Source organism: Panulirus ornatus, chromosome 68, assembly GCF_036320965.1.
Source record: "Panulirus ornatus isolate Po-2019 chromosome 68, ASM3632096v1, whole genome shotgun sequence".
NCBI classification, from domain to species: domain Eukaryota; kingdom Metazoa; phylum Arthropoda; class Malacostraca; order Decapoda; family Palinuridae; genus Panulirus; species Panulirus ornatus.
Window position 1 is genome coordinate 6,049,089 of NC_092291.1, and position 20,829 is coordinate 6,069,917.

General features: G+C 38.0%; 2 protein-coding genes across 11 annotated transcripts in view; one reads left to right on the forward strand and one right to left on the reverse strand.

Moving 5' to 3' along the window:
* LOC139747319 (saccharopine dehydrogenase-like oxidoreductase) overlaps positions 1-20,829 on the forward strand; it is a 139,987-nt gene that overhangs the window by 113,663 nt on the left and 5,495 nt on the right. For all 6 annotated transcript variants that reach the window (XM_071659487.1, XM_071659488.1, XM_071659486.1 and 3 more), the window contains 6 exons: positions 1,320-1,530; positions 2,264-2,313; positions 4,453-4,586; positions 6,224-6,461; positions 11,418-11,585; positions 18,430-18,524. In XM_071659487.1, coding sequence (XP_071515588.1) covers positions 1,320-1,530; positions 2,264-2,313; positions 4,453-4,586; positions 6,224-6,461; positions 11,418-11,585; positions 18,430-18,524 — 896 coding nt within the window. The remainder of the gene's footprint in view (positions 1-1,319; positions 1,531-2,263; positions 2,314-4,452; positions 4,587-6,223; positions 6,462-11,417; positions 11,586-18,429; positions 18,525-20,829) is intronic.
* LOC139747317 (uncharacterized) overlaps positions 1-20,829 on the reverse strand; it is a 99,671-nt gene that overhangs the window by 47,605 nt on the left and 31,237 nt on the right. The gene's annotated exons all lie outside the window — the stretch shown is intronic.

Genomic DNA, 20,829 nt, shown 5'->3' on the forward strand with positions numbered 1-20,829 from the left:
AACAAGCATCAAATGAATGCTGTATATTATTCAGTGTTTTATGTTAAATCATTTACCTGTCTACTTATCTTTCTCTATCTCTGATGCCTGTTCCAACGAACTCCTTCAAGGGGGTGGCCATGGCAGCTGAGTCTCCAAAACTTATGAACTCCAGTGCTTCTTCTTAGCCTTTAGTACCTCATTGTTAACAGGCAGGGCAACCCCATAGCAATGTTTGCAGAGGCTCCTGCCTAATGTTCCCACTGACTTCTACTTAATGCTCCCACCTGATGTTCCTACTTACTGTTTCTACCTAATGTTTCTACTTAATGCTCCTGCCTAAATGTTCCTACCTACTACTTCTATCTTCTGCTTGTGCCATTTTGCCAAAAGGCAGGGCTAGCGCTTAGTGCTCACTGGAGGAAAATCTAGTTACGTAGAATGAACTGTGTGAGTTAAGTATTGTCAAGTGTTATGTATGACAAGGAGAGATTGTATGTTTGTGGACAGAGTGCCAGTAGTACATGTGTGAGTGAGGCAGAAAAAAATACAGCTACTTGGGTCAGAGGAGTGCAACTTGACAATAACTGAAATGCTGGCTCACTGTGCAGCCATCACTAGCCCTCCTGATAACCAAGCTGGTAGTACTGGTAATATACCTCTCTGGTCTTTTGCTGCTTACCAGCTGCTACCTACGATGTGTTAGATCATATTTTCCCCAATATTTGGCACAGTATTTTGTCACAGTGAAATAATCCCATGTGTGTTTTATTATATGGTGAAAATTAAATTCTCAGTTAACCAGAATTTTTTTTAAACAAATTGGATCTGGACGCTATCTCATTACTATACCTTTTGGGTATTTTGTTTTCATGTATATACCATTTGTGTACACAAATTATATTTCATAGTCCTCCCATTTTCACAGTGAACAGCTTATTTCATTTTCCCACTCAAATTTTTTTTTCACCTGTCAGTTAATTAATATCTTACCAGTGCTCTTTCAGTGAATGAAATTGTCATTAAGCTTTTCAGCAGTTGTTTCACGACTTAATTTTTCATGTGCTCAGAAATATCAGGATAATTTGTATCGTTAATCTACATTGCCATCGATGGAAAAAGCATGGTAGAGGATTAGTTAATTCAATAGAATTTTATCATTTGCTGGAACTCATGGTCATGCATGAATGATGGTTATAAGAAAATTGATATCCAGAGATTAATAGGTGGTTGACCCAAACGGTTCATTTTGTATGACATTCGCTTTAATAAAGTGCTTTAAATCATATTAATCTCACCTGAAGCATTCCCTGACTTTAGCTATATAATTTTTTTTACAGTATCGTTTTTATGGTGATAGAGTTGTATCTGCCTGTATTAAGGGTGGAGCTGACCATGTGGACATAAGTGGTGAGCCTCAGTACCTAGAACAGATGCAGTTGAGTTACTCAAAGCAGGCTCAAGAAAATGGAGTTCATGTTATAGGCTCATGTGGCTTTGATTCCATACCTGCAGATATTGGCACACTCTTCCTGCAAGATAGTTTCCCAGGTATGTTTTATGTTGTGCTGTTTCATGATTTATAATTGCTGTATTGCTTCTGTTATTTGATATCTGAACAATAAATATGTTTATTAGGAACCTTATGAATGATTTGTATGATGCAGTTGTTTTGCTAAATGATACAACAGGACTTCCATACAAGAATGGCAGTGAATGCCCATTCATTGGATGTCATAACTGATGAATCCCTTCAGGCAGACATACAGTATTTTGAATATTAATCTTTGGCCTTTATCATTTAATTGTTTGAGGATATATGTATGTCAAAAGCAATTGCTTATATCAGCTGTCACAGGCTGACCTCAAAACACAGGCCATAATCTCAACACTGTGCTGTTGTTTTTCATTCTCCTGTTTATACATTTTACTATAATTTCTACACCAAAGAGTTGGTTACTTGTATGCTTCCACTATTGCCTCACACAGTATTCACTGTCCTCATGTTGCATGATTATTATCATCTGGGGAACAGTGATAATTCTTGGGTAGGATTTTGTGTTGCATGTTTCTTCCCTTGTACCACAAAGCTTTATATTGCTTTCCCTTCTCTTTTCTCTTTTCTAACATTTACAGCATGTTACTTTTTAAAGTTAGCTTACCTTTCCGTCAGAAGTTTTGATGACAGGGCATTCTTCTTAGTAACATTTAAATATTAGCCTCAAAAGCCATTTCTGTTTTTTCTTTCATTATGCAGCATTTATTTATTTTATTATATTTGCAGGTGATGTGAATTCTGTGGAGGCAGTAGTTGGCTTAGATGATGATTCTTCAGTAAGTTTTGTGTTAGATTCTTGTTTACAGATTCTTCACATACTTTCTACTATAAGAAAGGCTACTCCCACTAAGTTTTGTGGATTTAGTTTTGAGATGCAAATGATGTGTGTAGAATGGGTCCCAGATATACAATGCTGAAATGAGACCGAGTATTGCAATTATTGCTGTGAGGGTTTCTTGCATATGAGAGCTTTATCTCGGTTGTATCTAAAGATTAAAGATTAGACCAGTGATTTTTTTTTTTCTTTAGGATCTCTCTATGAGATAAGTGCAAATGTGATGATTTCAGAAAGAACCAGGGGCAGGATCAGCCTCCTTATTAAAACTATTTTTGGTTTATCTTTTTTTTATTATAAAATATGATAGCAGATGACCCTATAATTTTCAGTCAAGACTCACTTAAAACATGTGAATAGCATTTTAATCATAAAAGAGGTTATGATCTAAGCTCTCACCTAACTCGGAGGTATAATGTTGATGGTTGACCTACCCTTTTATCTTTATAATTTTTTTTACCTGTTTGGAATTTTTATTGTCAGCAAGTTAGAGCCTGGAAGAGATAGATGCCCTCCTTTGTTCATATCCACTCTGTAACTGTTATGTATAATTCACTATAAGGCACTTTTTATCATTGAGAATGGAGGAAGTGAAGTGTTTTAGATATCTAGGAGTGGATTTGGCAGCGGATGGAACCATGGAAGTGGAAGTGAGTTACAGGGTGGGGGAGGGGGCGAAAGTTCTGGGAGCGTTGAAAAATGTGTGGAAGGCAAGAACATTATCTTGGAAAGCAAAAATGGGTATGTTTGAAGGAATAGTGGTTCCAGCAATGTTATATGGTTGCAAGGCGTGAGCTATAGATAGAGTTGTGCGGAGGAGGGTGAATGTGTTGGAAATGAGATGTTTAAGGACAGTATATGGTGTGAGGTGGTTTGATTGAGTAAGTAATGAAAGGGTAAGAGAGATTTTTTTTTTTTTTTTTTTCCGGTGTCTCCCACGTTTGCGAGGTAGCACAAGGAAACAGACGAAAGAAATGGCCCAACCCACCCCCATACACATGTATATACATACGTTCACACACGCAAATATACATACCTACACAGCTTTCCCTGGTTTACTCCAGACGCTTCACATGCCCTGATTCAATCCACTGACAGCACGTCAACCCCCGGTAAGAGAGATGTGTGGTAATAAAAAGAGTGTGGTTGAGAGAGCAGAAGAGGCTGTTTTGAAATAGTTTGGTCACATGGAGAGAATGAGTGAGGAAAGATTGACCAAGAGGATATATGTGTCAGAGGTGGAGGGAACGAGGAGAAGTGGGAGACCAAATTGGTGGTGGAAAGATGAAGTGAAAAAGAAGCGTCTAAGGTAAACCATGGAAAATTTTGTGGGGCCTGGATGTGGAAAGGGAGCTGTGGTTTTGGTGCATTATACAGGACAGCTAGAGACTGAGTGTGAATGAATGTGGCCTTTATTGTCTTTTCCTAGAGCAACCCTGTGCACATGCGGGGGGAGGGGCTTGTCATTTCATGTGTGGCAGGGTGGCGACAGGAATGAATAAAGGCAGCAAGTATGAATTATGTACATGTGTATATATGTATATGTCTGTGTATGTATATATATGTGTACATTGAAATGTATAGGTTGGTATATGTGCATGTGTGGACGTGTATGTATATACATGTGTATGTGGATGGGTTGGGCCATTCGTCTCTTTCTTTGCGCAACCTTGCTGGCGCGGGAGACACCGACAAAGTATAATAAATAAGTATAATATGTTTATAAGAGTGGATGGGCCATTCTTCATCTGTTTCCTGGCACTACCTCTCTGACACGGGAAACAGCGATTAAGTATAATAAATACAACGAATATATGTTTTATATTGTTCTTTTTAATTGCTTGGACAGCATTTTGAGTTTTATTTGGCACATTATCTCCATTATTGCAGAGACTTTATACCTTATCCACCCTATTGAATTCGGAAACGAATAATGATTGGACATGTATGTATGATACCAAAATTGAGTAATATTTATATGACTAGGGCAGTGACTGACTTTTGCTCAGGCAGTTACAGGGATGTGGCTTTGATTTACACAGACACTAAAGTTCGTCTGTATGGTTTTGAATCCTTTCAGGGAGGTGCCTCTGTCAACTTTACTACATTGGAATGTGCTGTACTTGGATTAACACATGCCAAAAAGTTAAAACAGTTACGCAGGGAACTGTTCACCACACCTCTCCCCAAGCCTTCTTACAAACCTGAACCACGGTATGACATTATTTTTATTCTGACAGGTAATCAGGATATAATTCTCAACATTTCAACCAGTTTGTTTTCCTTAGGACAGTTGTAACTCGTAATTTACATTGGACATGAAAATCACAAAATTCCAAGTAATTTTGAAGTAACTTTTGAACATTCCATAATGAGACATGTTCGAGCAATTTATGAAGTAACTTTTGAACTTTTCACAATGAGACATGTTCTAGCAAGTTTGGGTTTTTCTGTTTGATCTCAAGTGCTGTCAGGGATGAGCAGGTCTTAACTTGTCTTGCAGTCACTTTATGGATCCTAGGAGATTTTAATTCAGGCCTTCAATTGAAGACTTGGGAAGAGGAGCTGGTTAAATGGACTCGCCTAATTCCTTAAACCACTTCACCAACATTTGGACATTTTGCTAGCAACCACCTGTTTGCTCAGCAATATATTCAAATAATGCTATGCTTTGTATAAAGCTATCACTGCTGCAATATCCGCTTTTCATTTTAACTCGCTCACCAGGGCATAATTACATATACTGTATTGCTAAAAACAGTGCAGAGCAGTCGTTTAACCCTTTAACATAATGGCAACTTCCACATCTCATGTTTTTGTTGGCTGACAGTGAAGACTGTGTTACTAGAAATTTCAGCTGTTTACTGTTCAACAATGTAGGTGTAGTATTTCTGGATTAACAAAAGATTTTGTGTTGCTAAGGCCACTACTGAATCATGGCTGGTCTCTTGAGCTGGATGTTAGATGGGAGATGCCTTCTTTGCTTCTCTTTCTTTCTAGTGAGATGTTTCAAGCCAAACATTTAGCAGTGACAGCAAGCCAGTGTTCTTTATTTTGCATTTGGTGTGATGTAGGAGATACTTCCTTTTTTATTTATACTAGTTGATAGATAAACTTAAAAGTCATATATAATGAGTAAAAATTCTACAATACTGATGGAAGGAAGTTATATAACCTCAGTTATATAACCTAGTATTTTACATTGTTTCTTTCATTCAGAGTAGATAATTTATTTTACAAGATATTAAAAAAAATCTTTTACATGTTGTGGGGGAGTTGTTACAAGTAATGTAAGTATAAAAATTTTTAGCTGCATGTGGGGGATTCCACCTGTGTGGGTCAGTAGTGACTGCGAAGGGTTCTCAAAGGTTTGAGGACCATAGCTGCCAATGTTACTAAGGTCACTAATGTGTTTAGTAAAACACACTAAATAGGATGTTTTTTCTTATATTTTGTAACAAATATCTAATTACTTCATTCATCAGAAAACTCACTTTAACAGACAGGATCTCTTTCCAGTTGATCTGATTTTTTAAATTCTTTCTGTGAAATTGGTGAATACACTTTTTGTCCAAAAAAGAGAGACTTTGGAAGGTGTTGAGGATGCATCCCTATTTTTCCTTTACACTGTTAGGTCTGCTTTGTGGTTATACACTGTGGATGTGTATTTCTAGAAATGTATCTCTAGCATAAAAGGTGTACAGGCATTAAAATTTCTCTTATTTCATCAGCTGGTGCATAAATAGTGTGAGATTTGCCAGTAAATCTTCTTTATAAAGATGAGACCACAGATACAATAGAGCATTTTTGTGATCATTACCTGTTATAATAGAACTTAATCTCTGTTCTAGGGGAAAATTATTCTACAGTGAGGAAGCCCAACGATGGTGTCTTCCTAACATTGCTTCAGATCGTTCAGTTGTTAAGAGGTCACAGCATCTCAACTATGAACTTGAGCAGAGACGTCCCATACAGTTTAACATCTTCTTTGGCATGAAATCTTTATGGACTGCCTTTGGGAGCATTCTCTTTGGTATTGTGTTCTACATTATGGTCTCTTTTGCATTCACCAAGAGTCTACTGCTGAAGGTAAGACAGATTTGAATGGCTTTTGTTATATTGTCACTACTGTAATGTTCATCTATTTTCTAAATGCCTTTCCTCATTTCACAGTACAGTAGTATGGTGTGCTAGCTTTTCTTTTCACAAAGTGAATTTGGTACTGTATTTTAGATTCATGAGTGTGAGGCACCCCTTCCAATACATGTGGGAAATAAATGCATAGTGGTGTTCATAATATATATAATTCTCCAGAGAATTTTAACATCACAAAAGAAGTATACAATGATAACGGCAAAGGAACAGTCAGAATGGTACAAAGAGCAGTAAAACATGCACTTCTCTGTTAAGGTAAAGTATTGACAATAGGAGATTTTGCTTAAAAGGAGATAGACTTAGGATTTAGATTCTTGTGGTCACAGGGCCATAGGAACATGTTCATAGAGCATTTACCCGAAAATTTCCTTAACCAGCATGTTCATGAACACAGGAGGATGAAACAGACTGATATGTCAGCATTACTAGATTTTATCTTCATGCATAATAGCATTGATATTGAAAATGTATGGTACATCATTTGTAATACTTGAGTTTGTTTATGTGGTAAATGGGGGAGTTAAAAAGAGTAGAGATGATACAGGACTTGAGGAGGAGACATTATCTTGGAAACTATGCAGAACCTAACAGTTTCTTGGGTAACATAGATTGGGAAATGAAGTTCATTAGCCAAGAACCAGAGCATTTTAGTGAATGGTTCTGTGAATTTTACAATGAAGCAGTGAGAACATTTGTACATCTAACTGCAAATATAGATGGAAGTTTAAGAAAGATGGAAAAATGGTTTAATCAAAGATGTCAAAAGGCCTTGAAGCATTAAGATTTACTGTGGTAGAGATATAGGTAACACTCCAACCAGCCAGCATATGCTAGGTATAAGAAAGCAAGGAACAAGTGTTGTAGGATTAGAAAAAATATTGTGGACACAGCAGGTGAAAATCTAAAACTTTTCCATGAATTCTGAAGTGGTAGATAGTTAAAGAGCAGCTTATCAGGTAAAGGGATTTGGAGGGAAGAATAGTTAAGGATGATGTAAAGATATGTAAGGAACTGAATAACAACTTCAAAAGTTTTTTCACAGTGAAAGACACAATAGCTCCATCACGAGTGAGATGGGTAGGTAGGAGCCTTTAGAAAACATTTACATGTCTAGAAAAAATATGAACAGAGTACCAAAGGGCATTGACCCATACAGGGCAGGTCTCAATGGAACTTTACCTTATGTACTGAGGATGTATACAAATAGAGTAGACAGACATTATACCTAAGGAAGACTTGGCAAAAAAACTGAACTATAGACCAGTCTGCTAGACAGGTGTCCTGGAAAATATAAACAGAAAGCAAGTGGATGACTCTACAGAGGAGAAATTACTTAATTGTAAGGCAATACAGTGTTAGGGGAAAGGAGATCATGTGTAACAGATCTCAGATTCCTATAAGAGAGTGAGCTCAGTCTTAGACTAAGGGGAAGGCCGATTGGATTGTTTGTACCTTGACCACCTGAAACTATAACACCATGCTGTATGGGAGACTGATGAAGAAGCTGGATCACTAGCAAGTATAAAAGGTAAATATCCCCAGTAGACAAATTATCTTAGTGGAAGGGAACAAAGGGCATATGTCAGAAGAGCCTTCTACAGATGGATGAAGGTCACCATTGGAGTACTCAAGGGATCTGTTTTGGAACTGTTACTTTTCTTGATCTTTGTGAATGACCTGCCTGAAGGCATAGACCCTTACCAGAATATTTTTGAAGACTGATGCAAAAATCTTTAGGGATGTGAAAAATGAGCAGGATTGCTTATACTTACAAAGGGACATAGCAGACTCCAGTGTTTATGTGGTACATATTTGATGGAAATTATTCCAAGCAAATTTACACTAATGAGGATGGGACAGAGTGAAAGAGGGCCTCAGTATGATTTTTATTAAGCAGGAAATAAATATCAGGATTCTATGTAATTTCCTATGTACTGCACAGGGAGTTTCACACTCTTAGGGCACCAGGGCCCCATCTCTGGTACACTCCCTACTATCATACAACCTCTTAAGAGTTTATGTATGCTCTGAATTAACCATGTCCTCAGTTAGTCTTTTCCATTCATCCACCTCTCTTATAAAGTTTTTCTTTACACACTTATTTACAATTTTCTTATTCAGTTTTGTGTTACATACCCTGGTTACTCTGTCCCTACATCTCTTGAAGACTGTCCATTTTTCACATTGTTGCTCCCTTTTAACCATTTAAAGGTTGTGATCATGTCATCACTCAGTCTTCTCCCTTCCAAGGTGGGTAAATTAAAGCCCCCAGGATTTCCCTGTAGTTTAGCAAACTTCATTTTGGCACAAACCTTGTTGCCCTCCTCACCAAACCTAAGAAGCATATTCTAATTTTGACCTTGTATAGGATATGAATACCTTTCTAACTTTTTCGTTATCTATATACTTGGAAGGAAGCTATTCTAATATTTGCTAGCATATATTTTTCTCCTTAGCTATCTATATATATATTGTTTATTTGTATCTCTGATGCCCATTCCTCTCATAAACTCCCTCAAGTGGGTGGTCAGATCAAAAGTGTCCGTAACTGTTGAACTTCAGTGCCTCTTCTTAGCCCTCAGTGCCTCACCCTTAATGGGCCACTGACAGATGGCCACTCTAGAGCATTGTTTTCAAAGGCTGCTGCTGAATGTTCCAACTGACTGCTTCTACCTAGTTTTCCACCCTACTACTTCTTCTTGATACTTCTGTCTAAAGTTCCTATATACCACTTCTATATGTTGCTCCTACCATTTTGCCTAAAGGCAGGGCTAACACATAGCATTCACAGCACGAAAATCTAGAATTACAAAGAATGAGTTGAGTTAATTGTTGTCAGATGTTATTTATGACAGGGAGAGATTGTATGTTTGTGGACAGAATGCCAGTAGTCCATGTATGGGTGAGGTAAAAGAAAAGACAACTACCTAGGTCAGAAGAGTAGGTAGTAGTTGGTACGCAGCCAACGACTAGTACTACCCACCTGGGTATTGGAAAGGTTAGTGACATCTTCATAGTTAGCCAGCACTTTAGTGGTTGTCAAGTTGCACTCCTCTGACCCAGGTAGCTGTCTTTTTTTTCTGCCTCACTAACATGTGGACTATGGGCATTCTTTCTATAAACATACAATCTCTCCTTGTCATTTGTAACACTTGACAACACTTCACTCACACAGCTTATTCTTCATAACTAGATTTTCCTGCTATGAGCACTATACGCTAGCCCTAACTTTGGCAAAATGGTAGGAGTAGTAATTGGAAGCAGAAGGTAAAGACATTTAGGCTGGAGCATTAGGGAGAAACATAGGGGGAAGTAGTTGGTAGGAGCATTAGATAGAAGCACTCATTAGGAACATTTGGTAGAAGCCTCTGCAAACACTGCACTAGAGTTTCCCTCTGCCAGTGGCCTGTTAAGGGTGTAGCACTATAGGCTAAGAAGCAGCACTGGAATTCTTCAGTTATGTAGACTGTTGCTGTGGCCACCCCTTTAAGGGAATTCCAATTGGAACAGGCATCAGAGATATAGATAGATAGCATCTTGACAACCACTGAAGTGCTTGCACACTTTGTAGTCATCACTAATGGTAATATACCTCCCTGGCCATGGCTGCCAACTATCATCTGCCTACTACCAACCACTACATGTGAATATTGGACCATGGAAAGGTTTGTGGGGCCTGGTTGTGGGTAGGTAGCTGTGGTTTTGATGCATTACACATGACAGCTAGAAAATGAATGCGAGTAAGTATGGCCTTTCTTTATCTGTTCCTGGTGCTACCTTGCTGATGCAGGAAACAGCGGTCAAGTATAAAGAAAAATAATTCTAATATAATTAATGAAATATTAAAAAAAGAGTTAAACTAATTCATATTTCATAATTTCAAACACATCTGTAAAGCAAACAATTTAAGATTCTAACTATTCTAACATGGGACTCTGGTGACAGGTTAGGGACAGTGTCTACTACAAAGTCCTTCTCGCACACAGAATCCAGAAGCTTATTTCTAGCTAGGTAATAATCATATTGAGGCCATATTTCCCTTTGTCCCATCCTAATTTACATTTGCTTGGGTTGAATTTCCCATGTACCTCTGTTTATGTCACCTGAGCCTGTTCCTCATCCTCACTTCACACCTCATTTATCTTATTCCGAATTTTCTCCTAACCTTTCCTGCCCTCTACTTTTGTTGATCAGTCTCTTTGTGTGTGTCAGTGCCTTTCTCTACCAGAACAGCTTTCACCATTATTCCAGTATGGGGATGGATGTGTTGGAATGAAATGTTTGAGGACAATATGTGATATGAGGTGGATAGCTCGATTAAGTATTAAAAGGGTAAGATAGAGGTGTGATAATAAGAAGAGTGTGGTTGAGAGACCTGAAGAGGATGTGCTGAAGTAGTTTGGACATATGAAGAGAATTAGTGGGGAGAGGTTGACAAAGAAAATATGTGCTTGAAGTGGAGAGTCCAAAAAGGGTGAGACCAAATTAGAGATGGAAGGATGGAATGAAAAAGATTATGAAAGATCAGGGCATGAATATGCTGGAGTGTGAAAGGCATGCATAGAATAGAGTTAGTTAAAGCAGTTTCGTATACAGGGGGCAATGTGCTGTCACTGGACTGAAGCAGGGCATATGAAGCAGCCATGGGAAACCACAGAAAGGTCTGTGGGGCCCAGCTGTAGTGTTAGAAAATGGATGCGAGTAAAATGTAGCCCCTCTTCATTTGTTCATGGCTCTACCTCATTAATGCAGACTATAAACAAGTATAGAATAATATCAAATGAGATTTGAAAATTTTTTGGAGATAACCCTGAATGTTAATGATGCAGCAATGTGTGTAACACATTTCTACCTATTTGTAAAAAACTAATTTTGAACAACTTTTTTCAGTATCCTGAGTTCTTCACATTAGGTACTTTTACTCGAAAGGGCCCAAAACGCTCTGATTTGACTAGTGTGAAGTTTTGTGTGACCTTGACTGGAAAGGGTTGGGACACGAAGTTGGAGGACCCAAATCAACAGCACACAGATCCACCCAACACCACCATGACAGTTAAGGTATGCTGATGATGTATATGCAAGAATTATCCTTGCTATTTTATTATAATGGTTTTTAGCTAGTAATTTTAGGGAATATTTTCCCATTCAGTATTAGAAAATCTCCATTTTGCTTTAGTCATGCATCATGGAATGCTTAATGCAGTTGAGCATTGTATTGAGTTGTGGATGTGGGTGAATGGAGCCCTTCATCAATTCCTGTGCTGCCTTGCTATGGTGGGAAATGGTGAACATGTATGAAAAAAATATATTCCCCTTACTTGTCAACATATATATGTGTTTGCCTGTCCACTTAAGGAACAGATGACTGACCCTTTTCAGAAGAATTAGTGTTAGACTCCTGCTTTTGCCCATGATAATAATTAAGTAGAGAAGAATTTCCAGCCCTCTCCTCCACCCCTCTTTTTAGAACACACAAGATGAATATGGATGGTATTCTTTTCCCCTGTCTTCAAAGAAAAAGTGACCATATTTAAGAAAAGAAGTATTTATTATATATGTATGGTGAGTGTTACCAGACTTTGCCTACTTATGAGTACACTTTTAATGAAAAGTCACCTGTTACAAGGTTGTATCAGCATCATTGAAAAACTTCTCACCCAAAAGGAGTCCATCTTTTCTCTGCTTTGGAGGCTGTGCAGCCTTGAAGCTGCAGAAGCTCCTTAAGCAAAAGGAATCCTGGATGGAGTTATAAGGTGGTAATGATACGATGCATTTAGGGGTATTACTGGACTTCACTTGCTTGTGGTTATAACTTGAATGAGAAGTTACATTGGGGAAGTTGTATAATCAAATTTTTCTTAAAATTCATTGAAGAACTCACTCTCAAGGAGTTCATCCTTTTCTTGGTACTGTTTTTAGTGCATTCTTGAAGCTACAGGGACTCTTAGAGAAGGAATCCTGGATTAAGAAGATAATTATGAAAACAATAAATGAGCAGGTAAATGGAAATTGTTTGAAAATGCGAAAGAATAAAGTCAGGGTTGGTGAAAGGACAAGAGCTAAGGAAGGAGTAGCAGTGCCAGCCATATGACGTGTGGTCAATTTTGCAAAGGCGATGAAGGTTCACATCATTGTATTCCAGAACGTGGTAATGCAATGCAGGTCAACGTTGATTGGCTGGCAAGTATGACTGTGGGATGTAATTATTGGAACGTTGTGAAGATGGCCTTCCCAAGTGGATCCTTTTGCAATAAGACTTTACAATAGAAAATAATCATTAACAATTACACATTTTATCTCTTAAAAGATTCTTTATGCATTAAACATATTTGAAAATAGTATTATCTTATGGTGAAGAGATACAAATTCAAATAAAAGTCACAGGAAAATATTTTTTCGAGACTGGTGCGAGTTGTGCGCTACTTGAGAATATTTAAGTTTTGCTTTCTGGTCCTGGATCCCTCCTGGAGACCTTCCAAATTGCCTCCAGTCAGCAGCCCAAGAAATCACTGCTACCATATTAATGAGGTACGTACTACAAATTATTCGTGTTCATTAAAGTGATTATTTAACTAAGAGGATATTTCCAGGGTTAGTGTTCACTTAGTAAATGTGGTTTATCCACAATAATCAATAATAATGTATAAGATGTTAAATAGGGTACAAGAAATAATATTAATTTCACTCAGATTATATCTTTAATTGGTGTTTATAATTACTTTACCTTGCCTATCTACAAGTGTGATGGTAAAGATAAATGATTCAAGCTAAGAAGTATGACTGTACCAAGTGCATACATTTTAGGAGCAATCTTTTCCCAAAGATCTTCAGAAAGCCACCCACATGCTGCCTCCTCTACCATCACCGGTATGCTTACCACCAACCATTAGTCCCACAAAATGTATGTTAGGCCATGTTTTGTAGTTATTAAAAAACACCATTAACTAGACACCAATTCAAAAAATATCTTGTATACTGTTGTTTTAATGCTAAGGCTGTCAAGAATATGCTATTCAGTGAAAATGCCATGATGTATTAAGACAATGAGTATATTTAGGGAAATGAACTCAGATACTTAACATTCCATTTCACATTTGATTTACATTTTTCTGTAGAGCAACTTGCATGAAGTGTATTTAATTCTTCAATATTTCTCGAGCATTGAGTTTATACAGTAATTAGTAATTTGTAAACAGTATTTTTATTGTTTTTATTTCTCTCTCCATAGGTTTCCTAATCCCACCACACCTACTGCTCATTGTGTCTTTATGTTACTTAGGAACTGGGAATTTCCAGACATTTCCTGCATTAGTGAGGTAGCGTTAAGAACAGAGGACTGAGCTTTAGATGAAATATCCTCACTTGGCCCCCTTCTCTGTTCCTTCTTTTAGTAAATTAAAAAAATGGGTGGGGAGGATTTCCAACCTCCCGCTACCTCCCCTTATAGTCGCCTTCTATGACATGCAGGGAATACGCGGGAAGTATTCTTTCTCCCCTATCCCCAGGGATAATATATATGATTCTGAAAATGGAAGTATTTTCTCATTGTATTTATTTAAATACGGGTTGACGTGCTGTCAGTGGATTGAATCAAGGCATGTGAAGCGTCTGGGGTAAACCATGGAAAGCTGTGTAGGTATGTATATTTGCGTGTGTGGACGGGTGTATGTACATGTGTATGGGGGGGGGGGGGGTTGGGCCATTTCTTTCGTCTGTTTCCTTGCGCTACCTCGCAAACGCGGGAGACAGCGACAAAGTATTAAAAAAAAAAAAAAAAAAAAAAATTATTTAAAATTTAAATGAATGTTTGAGGAATGACATTTCCTAAGTGTGATGATTACAATAAGTGTACAGATATGTTTTTTACTCTGAATTATTTTCTCTGTGGTAAATGTTGGTATAATACAATTTTCAATACCACACAGACTTTTCATTCCAATTTTAAAGTACTTGTCTTCTAACTTCCCCTGAAAGATTCAGCAGTACATTTTAATTGCTGGAGATTTCCCTCAGTTTCCTGTTGCAGCTGGCTTGATGACTGAATCAGGCCCATTTTTGCCTGGTGTTCTTCTTCAGCACAAGCCATTCATCTTGACTGTCATTCGCCCTTTTAAATACTTTCTCTTGAAATATCCTCTTTCCTTGCCCTCTCGACTCTCTTGAGGTGCAGTAGAGAGGTTGGTGGTGGTGGCAGTTGAATGAGTGGAAGGTATGCATGTAGAAAGAATTCTGACCAGGTGGGGAAGAGATAGATGTGAATAAATTTATGGGGAATATGGATGTGGAAATGTTACTTGATAAACCTGATGAAGGGGCTAAGAGTGTGTGTGTGATAAATAATGATGTTGTAGGAAGGTCCTTCACATTATTCTTGAATACCTACCATAGAAGCTTTATGAAGGTTGCACATTATCGTCACACACTCCCGTCGTATTGTTCTTAAATATGGCCCTGCTTCTGAAGCAGGAATTGTGGTTGTTTGTGAAAGAGTGTAAGAAAGTAAATTCTGGACTGATGTGGGTAAAAAAAAATGAATGGCAAAAGATGGATAATTATTAGTGCTCATGCACCTGGCCTTGAGAAGAAAGATAACAAGAAGCAATTGTTTTGGGAGAAGATGAGTGAGTGTATCAGCAGTTTTGATGTAAGATACTGGGTGTCACTGATTGAATGTGAAGGTGAGTATGTGGAAGTCAAGGGTAAAGTTGGGGGCATGAGGTATTCATTGTTTTGAATGGAAATGATGAACAGCTTGTGTATTTTTTACTTTTTTATACTTGATGTTGTCTCCCATGTTAGCAAGGTAATGCAAGGAACAGATGAAGGGCCGCATCTGCTCACATCCATTCTCTGGCTGTCGTGTGTAATGCATCAAGACCATAGCTCCCTATCCACAACCAGGCCCCACAGACCTTTCCATGTTTTACCTCGTATGCATCACATGCCCTGGTTCAGTTCAATGACTGCACATCAACCCCTGTATACTACATTGTTCCAGTTAACTCTATCCAGTGCACGTCTTTCATCCTCCTGCATGTTCAGTCCCCAATCACTCAAAATCATTTTCATTCCAGCCCTCCATCTCCAGTTTGGTTTCCCCATTCTCCTTGTTCTTTCCACTTCTGATACATACATCCTCTTTGTCAACCTTTCTCCACTCATTTCAGCATACCCTTTTCAGCTTTCTCAATCACATTTTTTTTTTATTACCACACCTCTCTTACCATTTCATTACTTATTCAGTCAAACCAACTTACATTACATGTTGTCCTCAAACATTTCATTTCCAGCACACTCACACCCTCCTCTGCACAGTCTGATGTATAGCTCATGCCTTTCATCCATATAATAATGTCGTGACTACCGTACCTTCAGCCATATGTATTTTTGCCCTCCCAGATAAAGATCTCTTTTTCATTCTTCAGTGCCTCCAGAACCTTTGCTCTCCCAACCCACTCACTTCCAATTCCATGGTTCCATTTGCTGCCATGTCCAGCAGACTGCATACTTACCTCTTTCTCTCTTGCATTAACCTCCCTCTTTACCTCAACTGCAAGCAGATTAAACAACCATGGTGACATCACACACACCAGCCTTCACTTGGAGCCATTCATTCTCCTCCCTCCCCATTTGTAAACATGCTTTACATCCTTAATATAAACTTCTCACTGCTCCTAGCAGCTTCCCTCCAACTCCATATATACTGTTAAGACCTTCCACAAAGCATCTCTATCAACCCTATCATATGATTTCTCTAGATACATAAATGCCACCTACAGTATTTATAAGTATCTAAGCATTTCTCACACCCATTCTTCAAACCATCATTATAATAAGTTTATGTTGAGTTGATTTCAGCCACTTGACAAATTGTGGGCACGAGACCTTCAATTGCTTCATTTAGTTCTAACAGTTCTAACCTTGTGTATTCTGTGTTTCCTTGGAGAAGGTTGACTTAACAGGCCTGCAACATACTGATGAAAGTAAGCATATGTATTTAGGAAAATAATGGAAATGAGGGATATAGTATGATTTTCCATTTCAGGTAGGTAAGGAGAGGTGTGTGATCATATTGTGGTTTTAAAAAAAATCACCATTTTTTCAGAATAATACAGATAATTGTTAACTTTTATTTATCCGCTAAAGGTATGTTTTCTGTGTAGTTCTCTTCAGCAGGATTCTACCAAATGCATAAATTAATAATCATATACATATTCAGAAAGAATATACAACAAAACCTTACCTAGCCTATTCCAGTCCCAAGAAAACATAGATGTGACAAATAGGTAGATGCCTCTTTGTCGTTTACTGCATATGTTGTATAATATTTTCATTGCTTGTATAATGTTTTGAGTCTTATTTGGTACATGATTTCCATTATTTATATAATGTTTTGAGTATTATTTGTGTTTTTCCCCAGTGTCCCGAAATTCTTATGTATGTAGAAATAGATGAGACAATATTTCAGAGTTCAGTACTGTGTGAACTTTTTTGGTATCTGTCTCATGCTATATGGCAACACTATTGTAATAGTAACAATAATGATAATAGTAATGATCATTATAGTTAAATAGTATAATGATAATAATAGTAATAATAATGACTTAGTAATAAGATTATTAATAATAATATGACCATAGGCATTACTGGACTGTGCTTGCAGATGTTTATGCCATGAGTAAAATTTACCTTGGAGAGGAAGTACCACTGTCCATGGACGAAAAGCAGTACAATCTCATTCAGGGGTTTCTCACTCCAAAGAAGACTGTTGGTCTTCCTGTTAGAGACTGTAATGCAGCTTTAAAGCTGTAGGAGCCCTCTAATAGGGGTTCTGGGAGAATACAAGTAGATACTCCCATAATCCATTTTCCATATTAGCCTTCTGTGTAATGTTTTGCTACTTTTTCTAGTAGGATCTTATACCTTAGTTTGTCGGATACCATGTCAAGAAACAGAAGTCTTCATGATACTGATATCCGAGACAAAAAAAGAAAGTATATCAAGTTGCAGATGAATAGATGACAGCACAGTAAAGTAACAAAATAATCACAGAATTGGAAAAAGAGAAAATGCAAAAAGACCTAAACATGAAATGCAAATAAGCAACAGAAAATCTAAACAAATTCAGCGAGGAGAAATTTAAGCAACTGAGTCAAGAAAGGAAATTTATGAAATGAAAAATATAAATGGAAAAGCAGTGATACAGAAAATACACAGGTACACCTGTTTAAGTAACTGTAAAGTAATTATGAAACCATTCATCAGAAGATAGCATGTTGGAGCTGTTTAACACATACGTGAAAAGTAAATGTGAATGCTACTGTATTATATGGTCACCATCAAGATACCTTAGGAGATATTAGCATGCTAAAAAAAAATTCAGAAACACTTCATGAGCAAAGTCGATGGAATGGAGCACTTGTCATGAGAGGTTAAAAGAACTTTAACACCACAGCCTACAAAGAAGAGAAATATGTATAATAATCTATGCATGGAAAAAAAATTAAGGCTGTGGATAATAGTTTAGTATACTGTATAACCTAGCTAGACTGGGATTATCCACAGTGGCAAGTGGGTAAAAGGTAGCAAGAAAATCTGAAAACAACAGCCAGAAGTTTATTCTTCTCAACTTGTTTTGATGTTGTCTAGACTAGTTGAAAAGAAATAAATCCTGGTTCTTTCCATTTTACCCATGATAGTTAGAGACTAGGTATTTGTGAATGAGATCACTTTTTGTGTGTTCCAAATGCTACTTCACAGATGTTGTAAAGGCATTTGGTTTAATACAAAAACAAGTATTCAATGTATTTATAATGTGTTTAACCCAAGTACAGAAGAATTATAGGTGTCATAGTACTTAAGTCTTTATTGAAAAACTATACTTAAGTGTTTAACATTGCAGATTGTTGGACCTGACCCAGGCTACTTTGCCACTGCCATATTAGCCACCCAGTGTGCAGTGACTGTCCTGGAGGAGAAGGACAAGCTACCTAGAAGGTAGATAACCTGTCACACCAGTTCTTACAAACATAACAATTGTTGGGAGTTAGAATTACTTTTCTTGTTTAGATAGAATTTTGGTTGCAGAATACTGAATTGTAGATCATTGTATTTAGAGAGAAAACTTCCAGTCCCCAATATCTAAGAAAATTGGGATTAAAAACTTTAAAACTAAGAATTATAGCAAAACTTCATAAAATGAAGCTTCATATAATATATGTAGACCCTCTATGTAGTTACCAGTAAAGTAAGCTGAGAGTTGAGTAAAACTAAGCAAGTACAGTTGAGGAAATGGAAAATTTGGATTAACTTGAAAAGTACAGAAGCTTGAAGAGAAATATATCTGGTAATTTAAATACATTGACAACTTTAAGGAATTAAAGAAAACATTTTTTTTTTTTTTAATACTTTGTCGCTGTCTCCCGCGTTTGCGAGGTAGCGCAAGGAAACAGACGAAAGAAATGGCCCAACCCCCCCCCCCCATACACATGTATATACATACGTCCACACACGCAAATATACATACCTACACAACTTTCCATGGTTTACCCCAGACGCTTCACATGCCTTGATTTAATCCACTGACAGCACGTCAACCCTGGTATACCACATCGCTCCAATTCACTCTATTCCTTGCCCTCCTTTCACCCTCCTGCATGTTCAGTCCCCGATCACACAAAATCTTTTTCACTCCATCTTTCCACCTCCAATTTGGTCTCCCTCTTCTCCTCGTTCCCTCCACCTCCGACACATATATCCTCTTGGTCAATCTTTCCTCACTCATTCTCTCCATGTGCCCAAACCACTTCAAAACACCCTCTTCTGCTCTCTCAACCACGCTCTTTTTATTTCCACACATCTCTCTTACCCTTACGTTACTCACTCGATCAAACCACCTCACACCACACATTGTCCTCAAACATCTCATTTCCAGCACATCCATCCTCCTGCGCACAACTCTATCCATAGCCCACGCCTCGCAACCATACAACATTGTTGGAACCACTATTCCTTCAAACATACCCATTTTTGCTTTCCGAGATAATGTTTTCGACTTCCACACATTCTTCAAGGCCCCCAGAATTTTTCGCCCCCTCCCCCACCCTATGATCCACTTTCGCTTCCATGGTTCCATCCACTGCCAGATCCACTCCCAGATATCTAAAACACTTCACTTCCTCCAGTTTTTCTCCATTCAAACTCACCTCCCAATTGACTTGACCCTCAACCCTACTGTACCTAATAACCTTGCTCTTATTCACATTTACTCTTAACTTTCTTCTTCCACACACTTTACCAAACTCAGTCACCAGCTTCTGCAGTTTCTCACATGAATCAGCCACCAGCGCTGTATCATCAACGAACAACAACTGACTCACTTCCCAAGCTCTCTCATCCCCAACAGACTTCATACTTGCCCCTCTTTCCAAAACTCTTGCATTTACCTCCCTAACAACCCCATCCATAAACAAATTAAACAACCATGGAGACATCACACACCCCTGCCGCAAACCTACATTCACTGAGAACCAATCACTTTCCTCTCTTCCTACATGTACACATGCCTTACATCCTCGATAAAAACTTTTCACTGCTTCTAACAACTTTCCTCCCACACCATATATTCTTAATACCTTCCACAGAGCATCTCTATCAACTCTATCATATGCCTTCTCCAGATCCATAAATGCTACATACAAATCCATTTGCTTTTCTAAGTATTTCTCACATACATTCTTCAAAGCAAACACCTGATCCACACATCCTCTACCACTTCTGAAACCACACTGCTCTTCCCCAATCTGATGCTCTGTACATGCCTTCACCCTCTCTCAATCAATACCCTCCCATATAATTTACCAGGAATACTCAACAAACTTATACCTCTGTAATTTGAGCACTCACTCTTATCCCCTTTGCCTTTGTACAATGGCACTATGCACGCATTCCGCCAATCCTCAGGCACCTCACCATGAGTCATACATACATTAAATAACCTTACCAACCAGTCAACAATACAGTCACCCCCTTTTTTAATAAATTCCACTGCAATACCATCCAAACCTGCTGCCTTGCCGGCTTTCATCTTCCGCAAAGCTTTCACTACCTCTTCTCTGTTTACCAAATCATTTTCCCTAACCCTCTCACTTTGCACACCACCTCGACCAAAACACCCTATATCTGCCACTCTATCATCAAACACATTCAACAAACCTTCAAAGTACTCACTCCATCTCCTCCTCACATCACCACTACTTGTTATCACCTCCCCATTTGCGCCCTTCACTGAAGTTCCCATTTG